The 17098-nt window shown below is 40.8% G+C and overlaps 2 protein-coding genes across 3 annotated transcripts; one reads left to right on the top strand and one right to left on the bottom strand.

Annotated features, from left to right (window-relative positions):
* Positions 1 to 4562: 4562 nt before the first annotated feature.
* LOC103388954 (transcription factor HES-7.1-like) lies at positions 4563 to 7925 on the top strand. Its single transcript, XM_008324192.3, has 3 exons — positions 4563 to 4697; positions 4816 to 4905; positions 5013 to 7925. The coding sequence occupies exons 1-3, from the start codon at positions 4653 to 4655 to the stop codon at positions 5502 to 5504; spliced, it is 627 nt and encodes a 208-aa protein (XP_008322414.1). The 5' UTR covers positions 4563 to 4652; the 3' UTR covers positions 5505 to 7925.
* notchl (notch receptor, like) lies at positions 7524 to 16226 on the bottom strand. 2 transcript variants are annotated; one of them, XM_008324193.3, is made up of 11 exons: positions 15874 to 16226; positions 13969 to 14113; positions 13496 to 13828; positions 12818 to 13038; positions 12205 to 12529; positions 11502 to 11677; positions 11338 to 11417; positions 10704 to 10827; positions 10100 to 10197; positions 9442 to 9779; positions 7524 to 9246 (listed from the first exon to the last, which is right to left on the bottom strand). In XM_008324193.3, the coding sequence occupies exons 1-11, from the start codon at positions 15923 to 15925 to the stop codon at positions 8736 to 8738; spliced, it is 2403 nt and encodes an 800-aa protein (XP_008322415.2). In that variant the 5' UTR covers positions 15926 to 16226; the 3' UTR covers positions 7524 to 8735. The 2 variants fall into 2 exon arrangements, with proteins under 2 accessions (XP_008322415.2, XP_016893389.1); XM_017037900.2 differs by having other exon boundaries at positions 11356 to 11417; positions 15874 to 16225.
* Positions 16227 to 17098: the final 872 nt, after the last annotated feature.

Here is a 17098-nt window from a genome sequence, read left to right as displayed (position 1 = left end):
ATGCTCATTGTGATGAAGATAATAACTGATTGTTGTCACATTTCAGGTTTGGCTTCTTAGGGTCTGAAGCTGCAAGATCCTCCTGCAGCTGCTCACATTCGTCCGAGCCACATGATGGCTCCGTGTACAATTCAGTACCATTCAATACTTGTGTTCTCCTTAAATATGTGTCCTGTCTATTTTGCACAATAATTTATTGTAACGTCTCCCTATTGTGAGACGTATCTTCTTATATTTATATCAATGACAATAAAATACATGAAAATCAAACTCCTTGGTCTCTGTGTTTTTTATTTATTTAGTTGTAGTCTGTGATGTCTCTGACAGCCGCTCTTTAGTTTCCCTCTGAGGTGTGAAGGAGCAGGACTGCCTGCTGTGCAACATCCTGCAGGTGTGAAGTCTGACCACGAGGTGAAAAGATCTCAGCAGTAGATCTCAACTTCAAAGTGATCAAAGATCACACCAATGTATCCTCTCTTGAAGAAAGGGTTAAATGCAACACGATGTTTTAAAATGTGTTTTTTCCTTTTAATTTAACTCTCAATTCTGCAATAAAATCTATTCAGACTTAATCTTTTGCAAAGTCAAACCACAAGACAATGAAATTTAATGTCCTTTTATTCAGTCACACTAAAATTAGGTTTATGTGAAGAGCCAGCAGGTGACGTTCGAACAAACGCAGCTCAGCCTCGTCGTTGTCTATGGCGGCATCATTTATTTTTACCACTCTGTCACCTACACGCTGCTAAAGAGGCCGTTCGTTTCCGGCACGAGTCTGTTGTTGACAGGAAACGACAACATTCGTGTCTCCTGACACTTCCTTCAGATCACTTTGAAGATCTGACACGAGGACATGGTTACCAGGAGACTGATGACAGCGGTGGGAGAGTCACACTTACCAAGACAGGTCTGCGGAAACTGCAGCACGAAAATAGTATGTAGTAAAGATAGATAGATAGATAGATGTACTTTATTGATCCAGGGTTGGAGAATTAAATTAAAAAATATATAGAGAGACATTCAATTATGTCATTAAGTAATATTATAAGAAAAGATCAAATGATCACATTTGTACCAGTACCCAGTGTCACGTTTGACTATTTCTGAGGTCACACTTTCAATGACATCTTGACAACAAAACTGCACTACTGTTTATTTCATTTATTTTTCCTTAATGTTCCGTGACTTCTGGTCTGAGTCTTCCCTCAGTTGGTGACAGGGTCTCAGGTGTGGGGACTGGATACGGACATTTTCTCCTGGGAAAGAGGAAGCGAGCACTTTTTATTATCTGTCAGAATGTGTGCGTTTGTGTGACTGATGGCCCCCCCACCCCCCCACACACACACACCCACAGACACACAGCTCTCTCTCAAACTCACCCACACACACTTCTCCACTTAGCACGAACATGCTAATTACGCACCACACTTCACACTCGCGCTCAAACCTTTTCTTTCACGCACTGTCTCCATTGTATCTTTATCCAAACCTGTTCGCGCGTTTGTTCTGTATGCGCATGCGTGGCTTAATGAATGCCGCAGGAAAAAAAAATGGATTCGGGAAGATACACTAAAGGTTAATGAAGTCGAACGATTAACATTTGAAACACAAAACCAGAACATTCTGGTTTTTCATTTTGGGTAGATACAGTTTTCTCTTTGGTTCTTAAAATACATAAAATAAACAGTTGCTCTTTTCCAGTTGGAATAGACAGACATTAATACAATTATTAATTAATTTTAAAGACATATGACAAATGTTAATGAAAACGGTTATGTAAATGTGTGAATGTAATCAACATATTTCTGGTTTGTGAGGGGATAAATAACAGAAAAATAAATACCTGTATGGCTTGGCATTGTGCTTAAATTCTTTTACACAGTTTTACGCACGACTGGACGCATATTCGTGACAAATACTTTGAAATCGCTGAAATCACAAGAGAATAAAAACACGACGCCCCGTGCTGTAGTAGTTTAAAACGGGAGCGTGGGAACACCGAGTTTTTCCAAAACCACGCCACTTTTACGAGGTATCAGTTCTGACAGCTAATGAATACGGTGGAACGATGGGTTGCTGTGCTTTCCCACGAAAGAGAGAACACGCTTCTCCACCAATAAAACGACAACAACAGACAAATGTTCAGCCGACACACAGCACTAAATAACTGAATTAATCCAGCGTCGTGCGTAAATGAAGATCAACCCCTTTATGCACAGAATACGCGTAAATATGATACGTTTGAGCGACTGTTTCAATTTCAATACACATTCAACTGGTTTATATTAAATATTACTTTAAATGTTTTGACTATATGTCAATCTGTCTCTGCACAGGTTTGGTTAAAAGAAAGACGTTTTTTACAAAAAGAAAGAAATTACGACGCGTTTCCAAACTGACTCCACATTTGATTCCTGACACATACATGTCAAGTGGAGAAGTGTGACAGTGGGAGCGTGTCCTCCGTGGTGGTTCTTCCCAGGTTTATTACCTGTTAGAATCCATACCTCGTTTACCAAACGCGCTCCTGGGTGAGAGGAGCTGAGGTGGTTCTCAGGTTCACACAGGAGCAACTGGCTGTGGTAGAAGATGATAAAAAACAGTGGTGTGCACAGATTATTTGGGAAGCAGTTGCTCAGGTGAGACATGACACCCTCCACACAATGATGATTCAAATCCATTAAGATGAGCTTCATTACAGCTGACCTCCTCAGGGGGTCACCACCAAATGAAGGGTCATGTACTTCCATCTGACCTTTCTTCTTAACCTACCGTGTCCACGGATGTCAACTTCTGTCCTTATCTGGTTCTACAGTCTGATACTCCACCGTCCCAGCCATCAACCCTGCCTCTGAGACTTTACCTTTCAATAGTTCCCCTGGTTTGCCCTTCTCAATCACTGACTACTCTGCCGATAAGAGGCAAAAAATCTCAGGATTTTCACTTTAGCCACCCCCAGCCCTATTGCTCCAAACCAAACACTACAACAGACCTCGTTGACACGCTTCAGAAAATGCAATGTAGTGGTGTAATTTTGACCTTTTCAGCCAGTTCGGACAGCATCACCTAACTGCTTCTGTCCCGCGTGGGAAAGTAGAGGGGAGCAGAGGTCCCTCGCTCACACTTTGTTCATGACCTGTTAAAATCGATACCTCATAAAAGTGGAACTTGTTTTGGAAAAGAAAGGAACGTTGGGTTCCCACCAACTGTCCTAGCTGCAGAATGACGATTTCACAGCGTTTCTTTTAGAGTATTATATTTTAATTATATGTTGCGTCTGCAAGAATAGAATAAAACGCTGAAATTATTTGCCACAGTTTGTCATCTAAGCAGAGTCTGTCTTTTGTATTAGAGTTGTTTTTTCGCTTTTACAACAAAATATTAGGCTTATATAATATTCAAAAGCACAGGCATGGTTTTACGCACGAAGTTTAGGTCAAATTATACACGTGCGTAAAAGATCAACAAAGTCGACACTTTTCTCTGTCAACAATCCCGACTGATGTAAACTAAAACCCGAACGCGTGTCCGCGTCTCCCGCTGTTGTTGGCGGATGTTTATTGTTTTCACTTCACACATGTAAATCTGTGTCACACGAGCTGGTGTCACGTCATCGACGCGTGCCACTTAAACGCACCACCCGTGGGGACACCGCACGTGCCTCTGGATTAGTGTATAATCCTGCTGGCGCCTAATTTCATTAGCATTTACGTTAAAACTGTAATCGAATCAACTGGTGAACAGTTGAAGAATGGGGTTGATTCCAATCGTTTATTTTGATTTTTTGGATGTTTTATTCCAAGTATTTCAAATAGGATACACAACACATCGCCAGCCGTTAATTAAAAAATAAATAAATACAAAGGACGAAATGCACAGAATTTATTTTTGCAATTTAACATCCAGCACTGTACCAGTAACCACTGTTACTGGTACTAGTTCCTGCAATTTTCTCAACAGTCAGCCATGGGCTCCAAAAATAGTTATTTGGATACCACATTATTTAAAAAGAGATACGTTGTAATAAAAGGGAACACGATACACAGAATAACTTGATACATTCCAAAGGAAAACAAAGAATATTTGTTTCAACGTTGACTATTTTTTTAAAGGATTTATTAAATCGTAAATCTGAAAGTTATGGATTTGTAATGGATGCAGTAATAGTAGGATTGATGGTTTGTTGTTTAGAAAAACTGATGAAACAAACACTCATATCTAAAACCTTAACTTAAAGAGGGTTTCATTTATTATTTCACATTTTACACCGTTTTTTATACACACAAATTAAGTTTAGACTTAAATTATACCAAAATAAAAACACAAAAATGCATCATTCTAAAAAAAAAAAGGTTTGAACAACTGTTACATTTTAGATATATATCCTCACACGTGCCGTTTGGCCGAAGAAAAAAAAACAGCTGCGTGAAATAAACTTTATTACCTGGCAATAAAGACTGTTTGGGACAGGAAAAAACAGCTGCGTGAAATAACCTGGCAATAAAGACTGTTTGGGACAGTGGGAGGGGCTTAAGGCAACGCCCACCGTTCGCTATAAATGTCCTCTGTGGCCGCGAGGTAACTCATACATCTTTAAACTGACGGTCCTACTGCACGGGTGAGAAACCTCTGCAAACTTTTGGACTACAACCATGAAACTGATACATGACTCAGAAGAGGCGAAGGCCGCTAGAAAGGTAAGCTGTTTGGATCACCTAAGAGAAATTCTAAGTTCAGTGTTTATTTTTTAATTATTATATACCTAAATGTATTCATGTCATCTTATACGTGCTTTTTTTTCTTCTTCTTCTTCAGATTCTCAAACCTCAAATCGAGAGACGTCGTAGAGAGAGAATGAACCACAGTCTGGAAAACCTAAAGACTCTCCTGCATCTTCAGCGACAGGTAAAGAGAAAACCTTATCACGGTTCTGTGTTATGGTCGTATTGTCCAAAAATTCAAACTCGCCACAAAATACCAGTATATTAAACGTTTATTTTTGTCATTTACAGGAGGAAAATCAGCGCAGATTGGAGAAGGCAGAGATCCTCGAGCACACAGTTCTCTTCCTTCAAAAAATCACTAAAGAAGGTGCTGAAAAAAGAGGAGCCGAAGAGAAGCAATCCTTTCAAGACGGTTTCTCCACCTGCCTCCAGAGGGCAGCACAGTTCTTGGGACCTCAGGGGAAGGAGCTGTGGCTCGGAGTAGCTCTGCAGGACTCATCTTCGTCCGCTCATGTTGCATCGAGCCACTCTCCCTGCAGCCAAACGTCACCGCTGCTTCTCAGGAACTCGTCCAAGCCCGTCGTCCGCCTGTTGGTGAACAAGTCCGGACACACGCTGCAGTTTGTGCCTGCGTCGACACCGAGCAGCTGCGTTCAGAGTCGGAGAGAACTCAGTTTTTCTCCGCCTTCTACTCCCCAGCAGTCGCAGAAAGCCGTGAGCAGGAGCAGCACACATCTTCCACAGCCGACGAGTCACTCCCTGTGGAGACCCTGGCCTTGACCGCCTGGACATAAGTGACTCTGAAACGCCACAGAACCAGCGTTTCTCTATTCCTGCGTCTTTTCTTATGGGACAGTGCAATGTTGTATATATTGTAAATTAATCAAAAATCTTCCAGCTGCTTCTATACTGCCTGCACACGAGTCACCTCGTGTAGAATGTCGTTGACTGATGTATTTTTGCACCTTAATTTATTCTATTTGTCATTTTCTAAATAAAAAATGAAAATTACTAAAAGCGTGAGTTTATTGATTCCTCGTTAGCACGCGTCCAGGTGTGTAACCTGCACGTGAGCACGAAAAGGCACCACGCAGCGGCCGTTCACACTATTTTGACACAAACCTAAATATTTAACGTGGTGAGATCGAAACAGCCCGAACACATGCATATGAAGGAGGCACACGACTCACACATCACCACAGGGGGGTGGAAGAGATGCGTTTAAGACAGTTGAATCATTGGGCAGAAGTGAAAAGTGTCAGTTTAAGAACGGCTATATGCGCAACTGGTAAGGAGTCATTCTTCGTAACTCGAGCAATTGACTTGTCAATTAAAAACGTTTTATGCACTGATGTGACGTCACGTATGAAAGCGCATTTACACAATAGCAAATTTGGGGGAAAAGTCACTATAAAATGCAGAGTTTGGAAACATACACGGCAACGTAAAACATAACCGTATGTACTGTATGTATCCCGCAAATGAAGCCTAATGAGTTAATGTGTGTAACTTTTTTCGACACTGAAACAACTCAATTCGAATTCAAATATAGGCTACATACAAGACACGAAACAAAACAAAACATAATCAGTAGTGTGTGTTTAGCTTCGAATGCCGACCTTCTTGGACAGTATTTTGCAACTAAAGGAAGAAAAAAATTGTCATTATGCCACACAAATATAAACATGTGAGTCAGTTCTTTCCACTTTTCGTTTTAATATATCTCCCTGCTGGGACACTACATCCTGTCAGTACTAGCTCATTTGTACATTAAAAAAAAGTAGACGCTTAGTCGTTAAGGACAAAGGCGTTTGAAGACACACGGCGTGTGCCGTGTGTCTTCAAAGTCTGCTGGGCCTCATTTGCACACTAGTCGTCGGGGAGTGGTGAGTGGTGGGAACCGCTGGACGTGTCCGCTCCCCGTGTCACCACCTCGCACCGATGTATCAGCTTTAGCAGGTAGTAAAGTTGTAAAGTTCGGTGCCATTTCCTCTGTTCTCACGAGAAAGCAAGAAACCACTGGGAACATCACCTCTACCTTCTTAAGACACCTGGAGGGTAAGTGTTAAATCATGACGCATTCACGTCTCTTTTTGTTGTTGTTGTAATTTACAAATCCAGTCAAATCTATTGGTATTGCCACAAATTCACAAAACACATTTGTCTCAATGGACTTGGGTTCTTGTTTCAAAGAAGGAAACAGTAGTCTTATGAAGGTCACTTCTTCAGTTTTTACCCCCTTAAATGTAAATTTAAAATACAACAAACGAAGTACTTTTCTTTGATATTCACTGGCGCGTGCAGAGTAGACGCTAGGCACGCGCAAACGGCGGCCGACTGCGCATCAAAGACAACACAGCCTCGTGAATTACATATCAAAGACTGGAGGTGTTTAGACAAGGTGTGAAGACAGAAGTCAGTCTGAACCTTCTTATGTGAAGACCTTGAACGCATCTGTCAAATGCTTTACATTTTAACAAGTTGAAGAAAATACGCCTCTACTCAAAGATGGACTTGAATGTAAACTTGTAAAATGCGACATGATTTGTTCTGAGTTAGGAATTAAAAGGTGTTTTAGTCAATTATTTTTTTAAAAATCCAATCGTCTTAATTTGTATAATTTCGCAAAATATTTTTTGTTGATTTGTGGCGTGTTTCCCCCACATTACATGAAGTACTTTTATATATAAATTAATCAAATTAAACAAAAGCAAATATATATATATGCAATCATCATTAAATTAAAACAAAACTAACAAGCTTCAACGGTCCTTGTGAAGATTCCAAAATGTCAATGTCTCTTGTTCAAAGCTTTTATTCACGTTAACCATCGACCATATACAAAACAATATGAACACCGAACTGAGGACATGATCAGGACACACACTTGTACCCAAGTCACAAATGCAACTAAAAGAAACGTCATCCTAATTTTATCAAAAATCATTTAATTGTATACATCAACAAAATTTTGACATTTTTCTTCAAAATATACAGACAAAACCATACGACTTGACGTTTCTGCACTAACCCGAGTGCAACCAGTAAGTAGACAGTGTAGTAAGACATCATACTGTGGATCAATGACAAAATGACGACGGACAAAGATCATGTAAACTGACAGGCTGTTTATCTCAGCCGTAACATCTGCGAATGTTGCCACGTAGAAATAAAAATGAATTAAAACGTAAAGCAAGAAAACAAACAAAGCTACCAGGTGATACCAGACAGACGGACACGTTGCTGGGTGATATTATTTCAAGCTCTCCATGCATGAAACTGGGTAGAAGTTTTCTTTATTTTTTGGAATGACTGTGTACAGGCCAAGTCCACATGTAAAGTTTTTTTTGGATGGCTAAATGGCTAAAATGACGCAATTTCCCACTTCATAGGCCAATAAATATTATAATGATAACAAGTAAACAATAACTTAAAGGTACAAAATCACCTACACAGAGATAAAAATAGAAGAGCTTTCGATAAAGGCAGCCTTAATAAAAGCTAATAGTTATCAAAAATACGTGTTGCAACATCTGGCAAAAATTGCAAACAAAATAGCTTAAGTCAAAGCTGATCAAGAAACAATGCATATCTTACATTTAGCTACAAATAGTCGTGAGATAACAGAAACTATACCAAAAGTTTAAAGGTAATATGTTGGTAAACAAGAAAACAAGTCAAATTTACTATAAGTTAATATACATTTTAGGTCATAAACATTTATGTCTTCTTGTAAGCAGATGTGATTTATATTACATTTTAAAATTCTGCCCCCATAATAGTTTAGTTAATATTTTATGATCAAAATATATATGCAAAAAAGGATGAAGCCAACAGTAGAGATGAAGGAGGTCAGGGGCTGTACAGTAGCAGCTGGCCACCAGGGGGTGATTTCACTGGTTGCAATATAGGACAATAACAATTAAGAATTGAGAGGAAAAAAACATCTTGGATTCTTTTTAATATTTGACTCCTAGCAACTGATAAAGGGCTGAAAATGATGTTTTATTTCTACAAAGCTGTTTGTGTGGTGCCGTTGCTGTTGTTTGACCTCTCACTCCTAGACTTTTGCTCTGTGTTTGTTGAACTTACTGCTGCCTGTTCTGCTCTGCTGGGATTTTCTCCATTTATTACCGGTGGCTGATCTGATTGGACGACTAGTTCGGTGGGAGGAGAAACAATAACTCTCTCTATGGTCTCACTGGCTGCTCTGTCAGACACTATGATGTAATTGGGATCTGGCTGTATGGCACTGGAGCGACGCTGGAATGCATGCTGGGTGCAGGAGAAGGAACGCTGACGAGGGGCAGGTTGCGGGGACAGGAAGTGAGGTGTTGCAGCCCTGGGGTTGTCCTGATGCCTGTCCCGATCCTCATCTTCTGAGGTCACCTCTTGTAGCGTGCTGATCGGCCGAGGTGAGCGACCCATGACTCTGGGAGGGACCAGTGCTGTTGCTGATTGGTTGAGCTGTGGTCGCCAGTTCTGAGGGGAGGGGTACTGCACTCTGTTCATCAACCAGTCACTAGCAAGACAAAAAAGTTTGGTTTAAACAATGTTAGAAGTTTGTCAAAAATGACCTCTGATGAAATTCTGCACAATCCAAACCATGATATAGTTAACTATTTTACCTTACAACAACTGTAGCTACACTATTTAATGAGCAAATATTTTCTTTTTTTACTTTCCCTTCTTATTGGAACTCAAACGGTAAACTTACTTTGGAGGAGGTGGAGGAGGCGTCATATCTCGATGTCCTAGCACCCCAGAGAATGAGGCACTTCTACCAGGCAGACCCGGTGATGCCACCCACGGAGAGTACATCATAGTCCTCTCGTCCCACATAATGTCGTTGGGTGAGTCTTCGGTGACAGGCCCTCTCTGAATTTGGTGAGCCAGCAGGAGCTCCAGAACTTGGTGACGCATCCCCTCCCTGGCTACATCAATTGGCCGTCGGCCTCTTCGGTCGTGGAGGTCCAGGTTGGCACCATGAAGAAGGAGGAGTCTGGCTGTGTCGTAACAGCCGTGGAGAGCAGAGAGGAAGAGCTGCGTCTCACCCTGATAGACACACGATGACCATCTGTTGTTTACAAACCATTCACTCTCTGCACCAAAGTTCATACAGAAAGTCATAGATTTTTGTTCACGACACGCAACCGTCATCATCGATTGATGTTTGTGCCCCACAAACACCAGTCATTTGTTTCCCCCATTACACCTATTGCATTTAGGGGCATTTACATGATGCCAACAAGTACTTCAACTTAGTTTGAAGGACCTACAGTGGAAAGACACTTAAATACTGTTTTCCAATTACCTTCTAGGTCGTTCAAGATAGTTTCCGATACTAACTGCTTATTAGATTAGCGTGGGCTCACCTTGTTGTCTTGGAGGTCCACAGCAGCCCCGTAGCGTATAAGGGTCCTCGTAAGGGAGAGGTGGTTTACAGAGCATGCCCAGTGCAGGGCTGATCTCCCTGTGAGACACCATGTGAGTGGAGGTGAGGGGACAGAAGGGAGGGAGTAAGTCAGCCAATGAACAATCATTACACAACCAGGCCAGAGGGGGGGACTAGAGACAGAGGAAGCGATGAAGAAGAAGTGAAGGGAAAACTTCAGCTGAGGTGACAAAGATGGAGATGAGGTGCTAAAGACACAAAGTCGTACGTAGCAAAATGATGGCAAAAGCAAGAAGTAAGAAAAAACATAAAGTTAATATGTCCATTATCCAGAGTTTGAGGTTTTCTTTCTCCACTCATTAACTTTGTTCTGAATCAGATGATGACAGCAGAGGAGCTGGAGGAGGACGCAGAAGAGGAGACGGAGCCATGGCCAGGAGGATACAGGACAGAATAGGACAGGAGGAGAAGGGACAAGGATGTGGGAGAGACGGGGTAAGTTACACCAGATACAGCCCCTCAGTTCACAGGTGTAAGGAACAAATGGCTGTATTCAGCAGGTCACTGGGACATGAATGCATTACCAGTGTGATCCGTGTTGTTGACTGGAACTCCTGCTCTCAGCAGCTCCAGAACCACTCGGTCCAGTCCACTACGGACAGCTCGGATCAGAACCACAGAACCGTCTGGACCACACCATTCGGCTGACTGTGAAGAAAACAGTGTGATGGTGAGCATGAACGCACACTTGACATCCACAACACACAAGTTCCCGAAAAAAAACACCAAAAACGATAAAAAGCAAATGTAGCACAATCCGATGTATATGGCTTTTTTGTTCGCTCTGCTGGCAACCAGTTCCCATGCAAACTAGTTGCCGTTGCCAAATGATGAAGCAAGATTTTTTTAATGAAGTTATGGGAGTGGGATCAAGGTCATAGACCGAGGATCCCCTGTTCTTGGTTTTCTTCACTTGGCCTACAGCAGATTTTTTCCAATAGACTTGTAGCTAGCTAAAGGTCGATCAACCTCCACTTATTTTTAGTTGTTTAATGAATGTATTTCTTGGCAAGCTGTATTTGTGGTCTTTGCAAAAGGGCTGAAGTGTATTATTTGTATGTATTCATCATTTAGCCTATAGTTCATTGCTAACTTTTGTCTCGGCAAAAAACTCACATCGCTACCTAATATCGTTCCAAAGCTTTGGACAGTACTTACGTGATATAACACACTGACCTGTTGAGGAGGGCTGAGCAGAGGAGGAGGCATGGCATTTCTATCCCATCCTCTAGGTGGAGCTGGAACGACAACATAGAAGTTTATTTTATTGCATGAAGGCAATGATTTTGAATTCTGCAGCAGCAGAGACTGTATTGTCATACCCTGAATGGCTCTGTGGGACTGCGAGGGTCCAGGTCTGTAGTGTTTCTGCTCTGGTGTCCTGTGGTCACAGATGGAGGTGTCCTCTTGACGTCTGGAACATCTAGCGTTGATGTCTTCCATTGAACTTTGTGTGAAGTCTGTGTCGCTTCCTATGTCCTGGTCTCTTTTCAGAGGCCTAAAATAAAAACCAAACGTCCAGTTGTTAAAATTGAACACCGCATATCATTAAAGTTGGAATTTGCTGCTGCTGTCGCTACATGTTCCTCCTCTTGACCTTTTCCTTCCTGTATTTTTTATTTTAACTCAGCACGGATTTCTGACACACTCAAACACAAAGGATGGTTTCAGTGAAATATAAACAGGTGAAAACATTGACACGAGCTCTTTAGTGCCTTGCAGCATAGTAAATGGCAGGGTCAGAGGCCCCTCAAATGTTTTTTCAAACATATCATACCATTGTGTAGAAAGACCGGAAGAGAATGGAGGGATACGGGCGGTGACACACACGAAATGCTACATGATTTAGTGCTTGATAAGAAAATCTCAGTAATTAGGGCTGCTTTTTTCTTTTGCAGTAAAATTTATCTTTGTGTATAAACGGAAAAGTAAAAGCATGGAATGGTTTCAGTGAACTGTACAGGATAAAGTCATGACATCATTACGGCTGGAGACATAATATCCTGTCACGGTGCGTCCCCTCACCTCATCCTAATAGCGTCCTCGCCCAGCGGCTCCCTCCTCCTCTTCTTCTCTGCTTCCTTGGCTTTCTTTTTCTTCCTTAGGCTGATCTTTTCCTTCTCCCTGCTGGTTCTGACCCGTTGTTCCTGCTGGGCAGTGCGTGGGGCCCAGCCTTTGGTTTTGCTCTCAGTGTCGGTTACCGTAGAGCGGTGTCTCACTCTGTCGTTGCTCTCCCTCTCCACCCGCTGCTGCCTCACCCTCCTCACCACCAGGAAGACAAGCAGGGGCAGAAGCAGCAACAGGGCCACTGCGATGGCAATCACGGCCCACAGCCACACAGGGTTTGAATCTTCGAAAAAGAGAGTAATTTCAACACTCATTGTCTATTTACTGGCCTTCACAGAAACATATATAAACATATAATTAAATATATAATAAAATGTAATATATTTAAAAAAAATGTTTATCTTTTGTATCAGCTGGCCTACATAGCTCAAAAAAAAAAAAATTTTTCTATCATCACTCTGTGTTTGCACAGGTTCATCTAAGTGGTAACTTAATTATCATTGGATGAAACTCTAGCCTGAACAATTGTCAGTTCACATAGATGCGTAGCAGACAGGAAATGTGGTCCTACCTTCCACGGGCTGTTTCAGCGTTTCCTCCTCTCTGTTCCCTATTTCCTCCCGGACACCTCTGATGCTGATGACAGACTTCAGCTCTGGAAGGGCTGGAAATGATGTAGGCTTCAGCAACAACACGGCCCGTAGGAAACTGGCAGCCTGTATGGCGTGGGGGAAACAGGTAGATGGCAGACGGGCGCATGGCCTGTTGTCCACTTGGAGAAAGAGGAGGGATCTAGGAGAGATAAAGAGCGAGAAAGAATGGAAATAAGGAGATAGTAAACAAAATCAAGCAGTCTTGTGTTAAAATGTGATTCATTTAAATATCTGTTATAATATCTGAGCTATATTTAAGCTAACTTTTATCTATTTTTGCTATATCTAGTTTGTAATTTTTAATACAAGGATTTAGTTATATTTTGGGGGACATTTTTTGTGTTATTTTGCTATATTTTCCCTTAAAATCTTTTACCCAGACCTAGTTTTAATATCATTGGTTTATTGTTAGCACTTGCTTTGACTAGCCTATATTGTTATTGTTTGCTTTTAAATATTCACCAGCTAACATTTAGCTACTACTAAAAATTAAGTTTTACATTTAGGTTATGCTCATGAGTTAATTTATGTCAACATAAAAATATTCAAAGTTGATGTGGAAACACAAGTTGAAACAATGTTCAGCACTAACTAACCCATTCGAATCAGTGGGTTTTGCCTGAGCCAGAAGGTCAATGAGCTGCTGTGGGTTGAAGTCATACAGGTTTCTGGTGGTGGCCAAGTAGGCGGAGCCTCGGAGCTTGAGTGGCGATTGGAGAATGACACTAAGCGCCCATAACAGGGAGCTGTTGGAGAAGGTTCCACGTTCTAAAGGGATGTTGGTGTGGAGAACCAGGGTACCTTTAGCCCACACAGGACTCTGTTGGGTGAAACAATCACTGCCATCCCAGCCACAGGGGGCACTGTTGCATCCCTGGCCACAGTGGGAGTCGGCGTAATGATCACGACAATACTTGATGTGGTCAGGACTGAGGAAACCGAAATGAAGGGATGAAAGGAAATAAAGAAACACAAACGTTTTGTTCAATTAAGTTACGTTGAAATGAAGGAAACAAATATTTAAGAGTTGAAAATGTTCTTATTTTATGGAAAGAAGAAGGTGTTTTACTTGCAGTGGCCTCTGTCCTTCTCGCAGTCAAAGCCATCTCTGAGACACTCGGGCTCTATACACTCTTTGTCACATGACCCGTCTCCAAATTTTTCTTTGCACTTTCTGGTTACTGGACACAGACCCCACGGATCGCCTGATGCAGCTGCACAGACAAAAACCAGCCGGGGGAAAAAAAAGAACAAAAGTATGCAGACATAATAATATATTAATGGCAGATTTTTATACCCACCCTTTCACTGCAAATTCTGGGTATTTAATTTAAATAATTATTGTTTATTTCTGAGTCTAATAAATGAATGTAGCTCATACATTAAATATATATTGACATTAAAGAGTAGTTCTGCATTATTTTGAATAGCTTAAGTTAAAATCTGGGAAAAACTGACGGAGTTAGTCTCAACCTGTGCGTTGTCCCGACCCTCGACCCACATCTTTCTCACAGAGAATGAACAGGACCTCTGGTTTGTTTTCATGCTCTTTGACTTCATGCACTAATTATGCTGACCATTCAATCAGTTCCAGTTTTATCGCACATATTCAGTTGGCTTATTGTTTCTGTGTTCTGTTATGGCCACTGTTCACAACAATGCAGGTCAGAGCCATGAGAGGTGGCTCCTAATTCAGGCCCTTAAAAGGGAACAGGAAACAGTTGCTGACATAAACAGGAAGTTTCCAGTAAAATTGAATAGTGACAGGAAATGGACTGGGCCGGGGGGACTTGATAAAGGTCGAAGGTGGTCGGCGTGGCAACTTGGAATGTGATGGAGTTAGACAATGGGGTTTGGCAGGTGCTGGTAAACCATTAAATCACAGTTGAGAAAAAAGAAAAAAAAGAACAGACAATGAGGCTGAAATTAGATTCAGTTCATGTCTTATCTGTGTCAGCGAAGGGGAACTACCTGTTACAGCAGGGATTAAAAAGTAATTTAAAAAAAATTAAATTTCCAAATATCAGAACAGCTAAATAATGACATTAAATACTTGTTTTGAAATTGTCCAATCAGGTCAAAAGAACCGCCTCCAAAAATAGCTAAACAGGGTTTCAGGTTCAAGGTTCAAGCTAATTCTGATTCTGAAATAAATACACAATAGCTTATGTCTAGATTTTGTGATGAAATATTAAAAAGTCAATCAGAAACATAGGCTAATGAGAATCAGGAATAACAGTAAGAACAACAATAAAAGCCAACATAGCTCTCTGTTAGCAAAGAATATCCATAAATCAACTAAAGTACCTAACTAATCGTAAAAACACCTCAAAAATTAAGGAATATATAGTATATCTTAAAGGCTGGACAAAAAGCCTTTATCCAGAACCTAACTTTTAGATAGGTTCTGGATAAAGCAAAAATAATTCACCTTGATGGCTTTAAATGCTAAAAGAAATCCCTGAAGTGAGTCTAGAAATAGATGAAATGTAGCAGAAATAATGAGACACTAGCCACAAGCTACACTAGTGAGTTTCAGGAGTTAGTCCATTGTTAGCTAAATTACATGTGGCATTTCAAAGCCTTCTATTTCCTGTTGGCTTTTTACTTTATATTTTACTGTTATTAGCACTAAATGTTTGGAGGCATTTGGCTAATTCATATTTAATGTCGTTATTCTGATTTAGACTTTAGTCATGCACATTATAATAGGTGTTTCTTGGAGCGACACAACACAAAAACTCTCGGATAAGACCTGAGACAGTATTGTTGTTTCAGTAGAACGTAAAGTTTGATGTGTTGGTCCTTGAATCATCATAGTTCAGATGTTTATTGCAAATATTCAAACAGTTGATGACCTTTTGATTAATTTAGCAGTTTTAAGTAACGCTTTTTGTTAGTCATTAAGGAGTTTTTTTATATAAAAAAGGTTAAAGGAAAAGTGATACTGATCTGATGAGAATGAAGGACTCACCTGTAGATGTGCAGCTCAGTCCCAGCAACAGAAACATCCCTAGAACCTTCATCTTCGGCGTCCTTCAGGTCACTGGCCGTTGACCTTGTCCCTCCTGTGCTGACTAAGATCAGCAGCAGGACCAGAAGCAGAACCGTCCAACTGTTTCAGGAAAACGAACGCCTCTGATCTGTTCTTCTGTGTTCAGCCGTGACTGTCATAAATCCCGCAGCCCTGCCGTGAAGCTGCTCTTCAAACAGAGAGAAACTAAACGAAGTCTTTCATTCCCATCAGTGCCGTCAACGGCACCTTCTCACTCCCACCCCAGCCCAACTCTTTTTCACAGGCCCTGCGGATATCTGGACAACTTCCTGCCACTGTGCGGAGAAGAATAGGCGGGGGCGATGACCCTCTGTGCGTCTGTGTGTGTGTGTATGGAAATAGCCGTTTTTTTGTTTTGTGTAACGCCTGGTGCGGTTTGGTTTAAATCTGACCTTTAAAAAGCCGTAGTTAACACTCAGTAGTTAAGTCCGGCTTCTGAGTCCAGTGGAGTTGATGTGAAAATGACTGTCGACAACTGCATCTGTTAAGGTTTTACTCATTTCATTTATAAAATACGGCACAATTATGACAGGGAATCTCATTTGATTGTCAGTAATTAATTGTACAAAATACACAAGATACACAGAAATACTTGCTATATTTTTGCTTTCAACTCTTAGACATTTTAGCTATGCCCAAAATCAAAGTAATAAAAAAAATAAAGCCAAAAGTGGCACAGAAGGCTAAATTCAATTAATCTATTTAAATAGATCATATATATCCATCCATGATTTTCTTTCCTTTTCAGGGTCACACAACTGGAGCCAATCCCAGCGGTCAACAGCACACCCTGGACAGTTCACCAGTGCATGACAGGGCCACATAGAAGGACAAACAGTAACAGTCATACCTACTGTCAATTTAGATCAACAGGTAAACCATGCACAATATAAAATATTATATAAAATAAAAAGCTAAAAGATAAATATCATCACTAAAACTACAGCTATGATTGAGCATCAGAATTAAAATATGAAATTAAGCCCAAAACAGACAAAAATATAAAATATTTTCTGAAGAATTAAAGAATATGTAAGCATAAAACTGAAAATTCCCAGCAAAACAACTTTTTAGAATCTTAAAAACAATTTTCAAAAATCAAACCCTTAAACGAATACCCATGTTTAAACTATTTTCTACCTAA

Source organism: Cynoglossus semilaevis, chromosome 13 (genome assembly GCF_000523025.1).
Source record: "Cynoglossus semilaevis isolate Cse_v1.0 chromosome 13, Cse_v1.0, whole genome shotgun sequence".
NCBI classification, from domain to species: domain Eukaryota; kingdom Metazoa; phylum Chordata; class Actinopteri; order Pleuronectiformes; family Cynoglossidae; genus Cynoglossus; species Cynoglossus semilaevis.
Note: the sequence above shows the minus strand (reverse complement) of the source record. Positions and strands in the feature narration are given on the sequence as shown.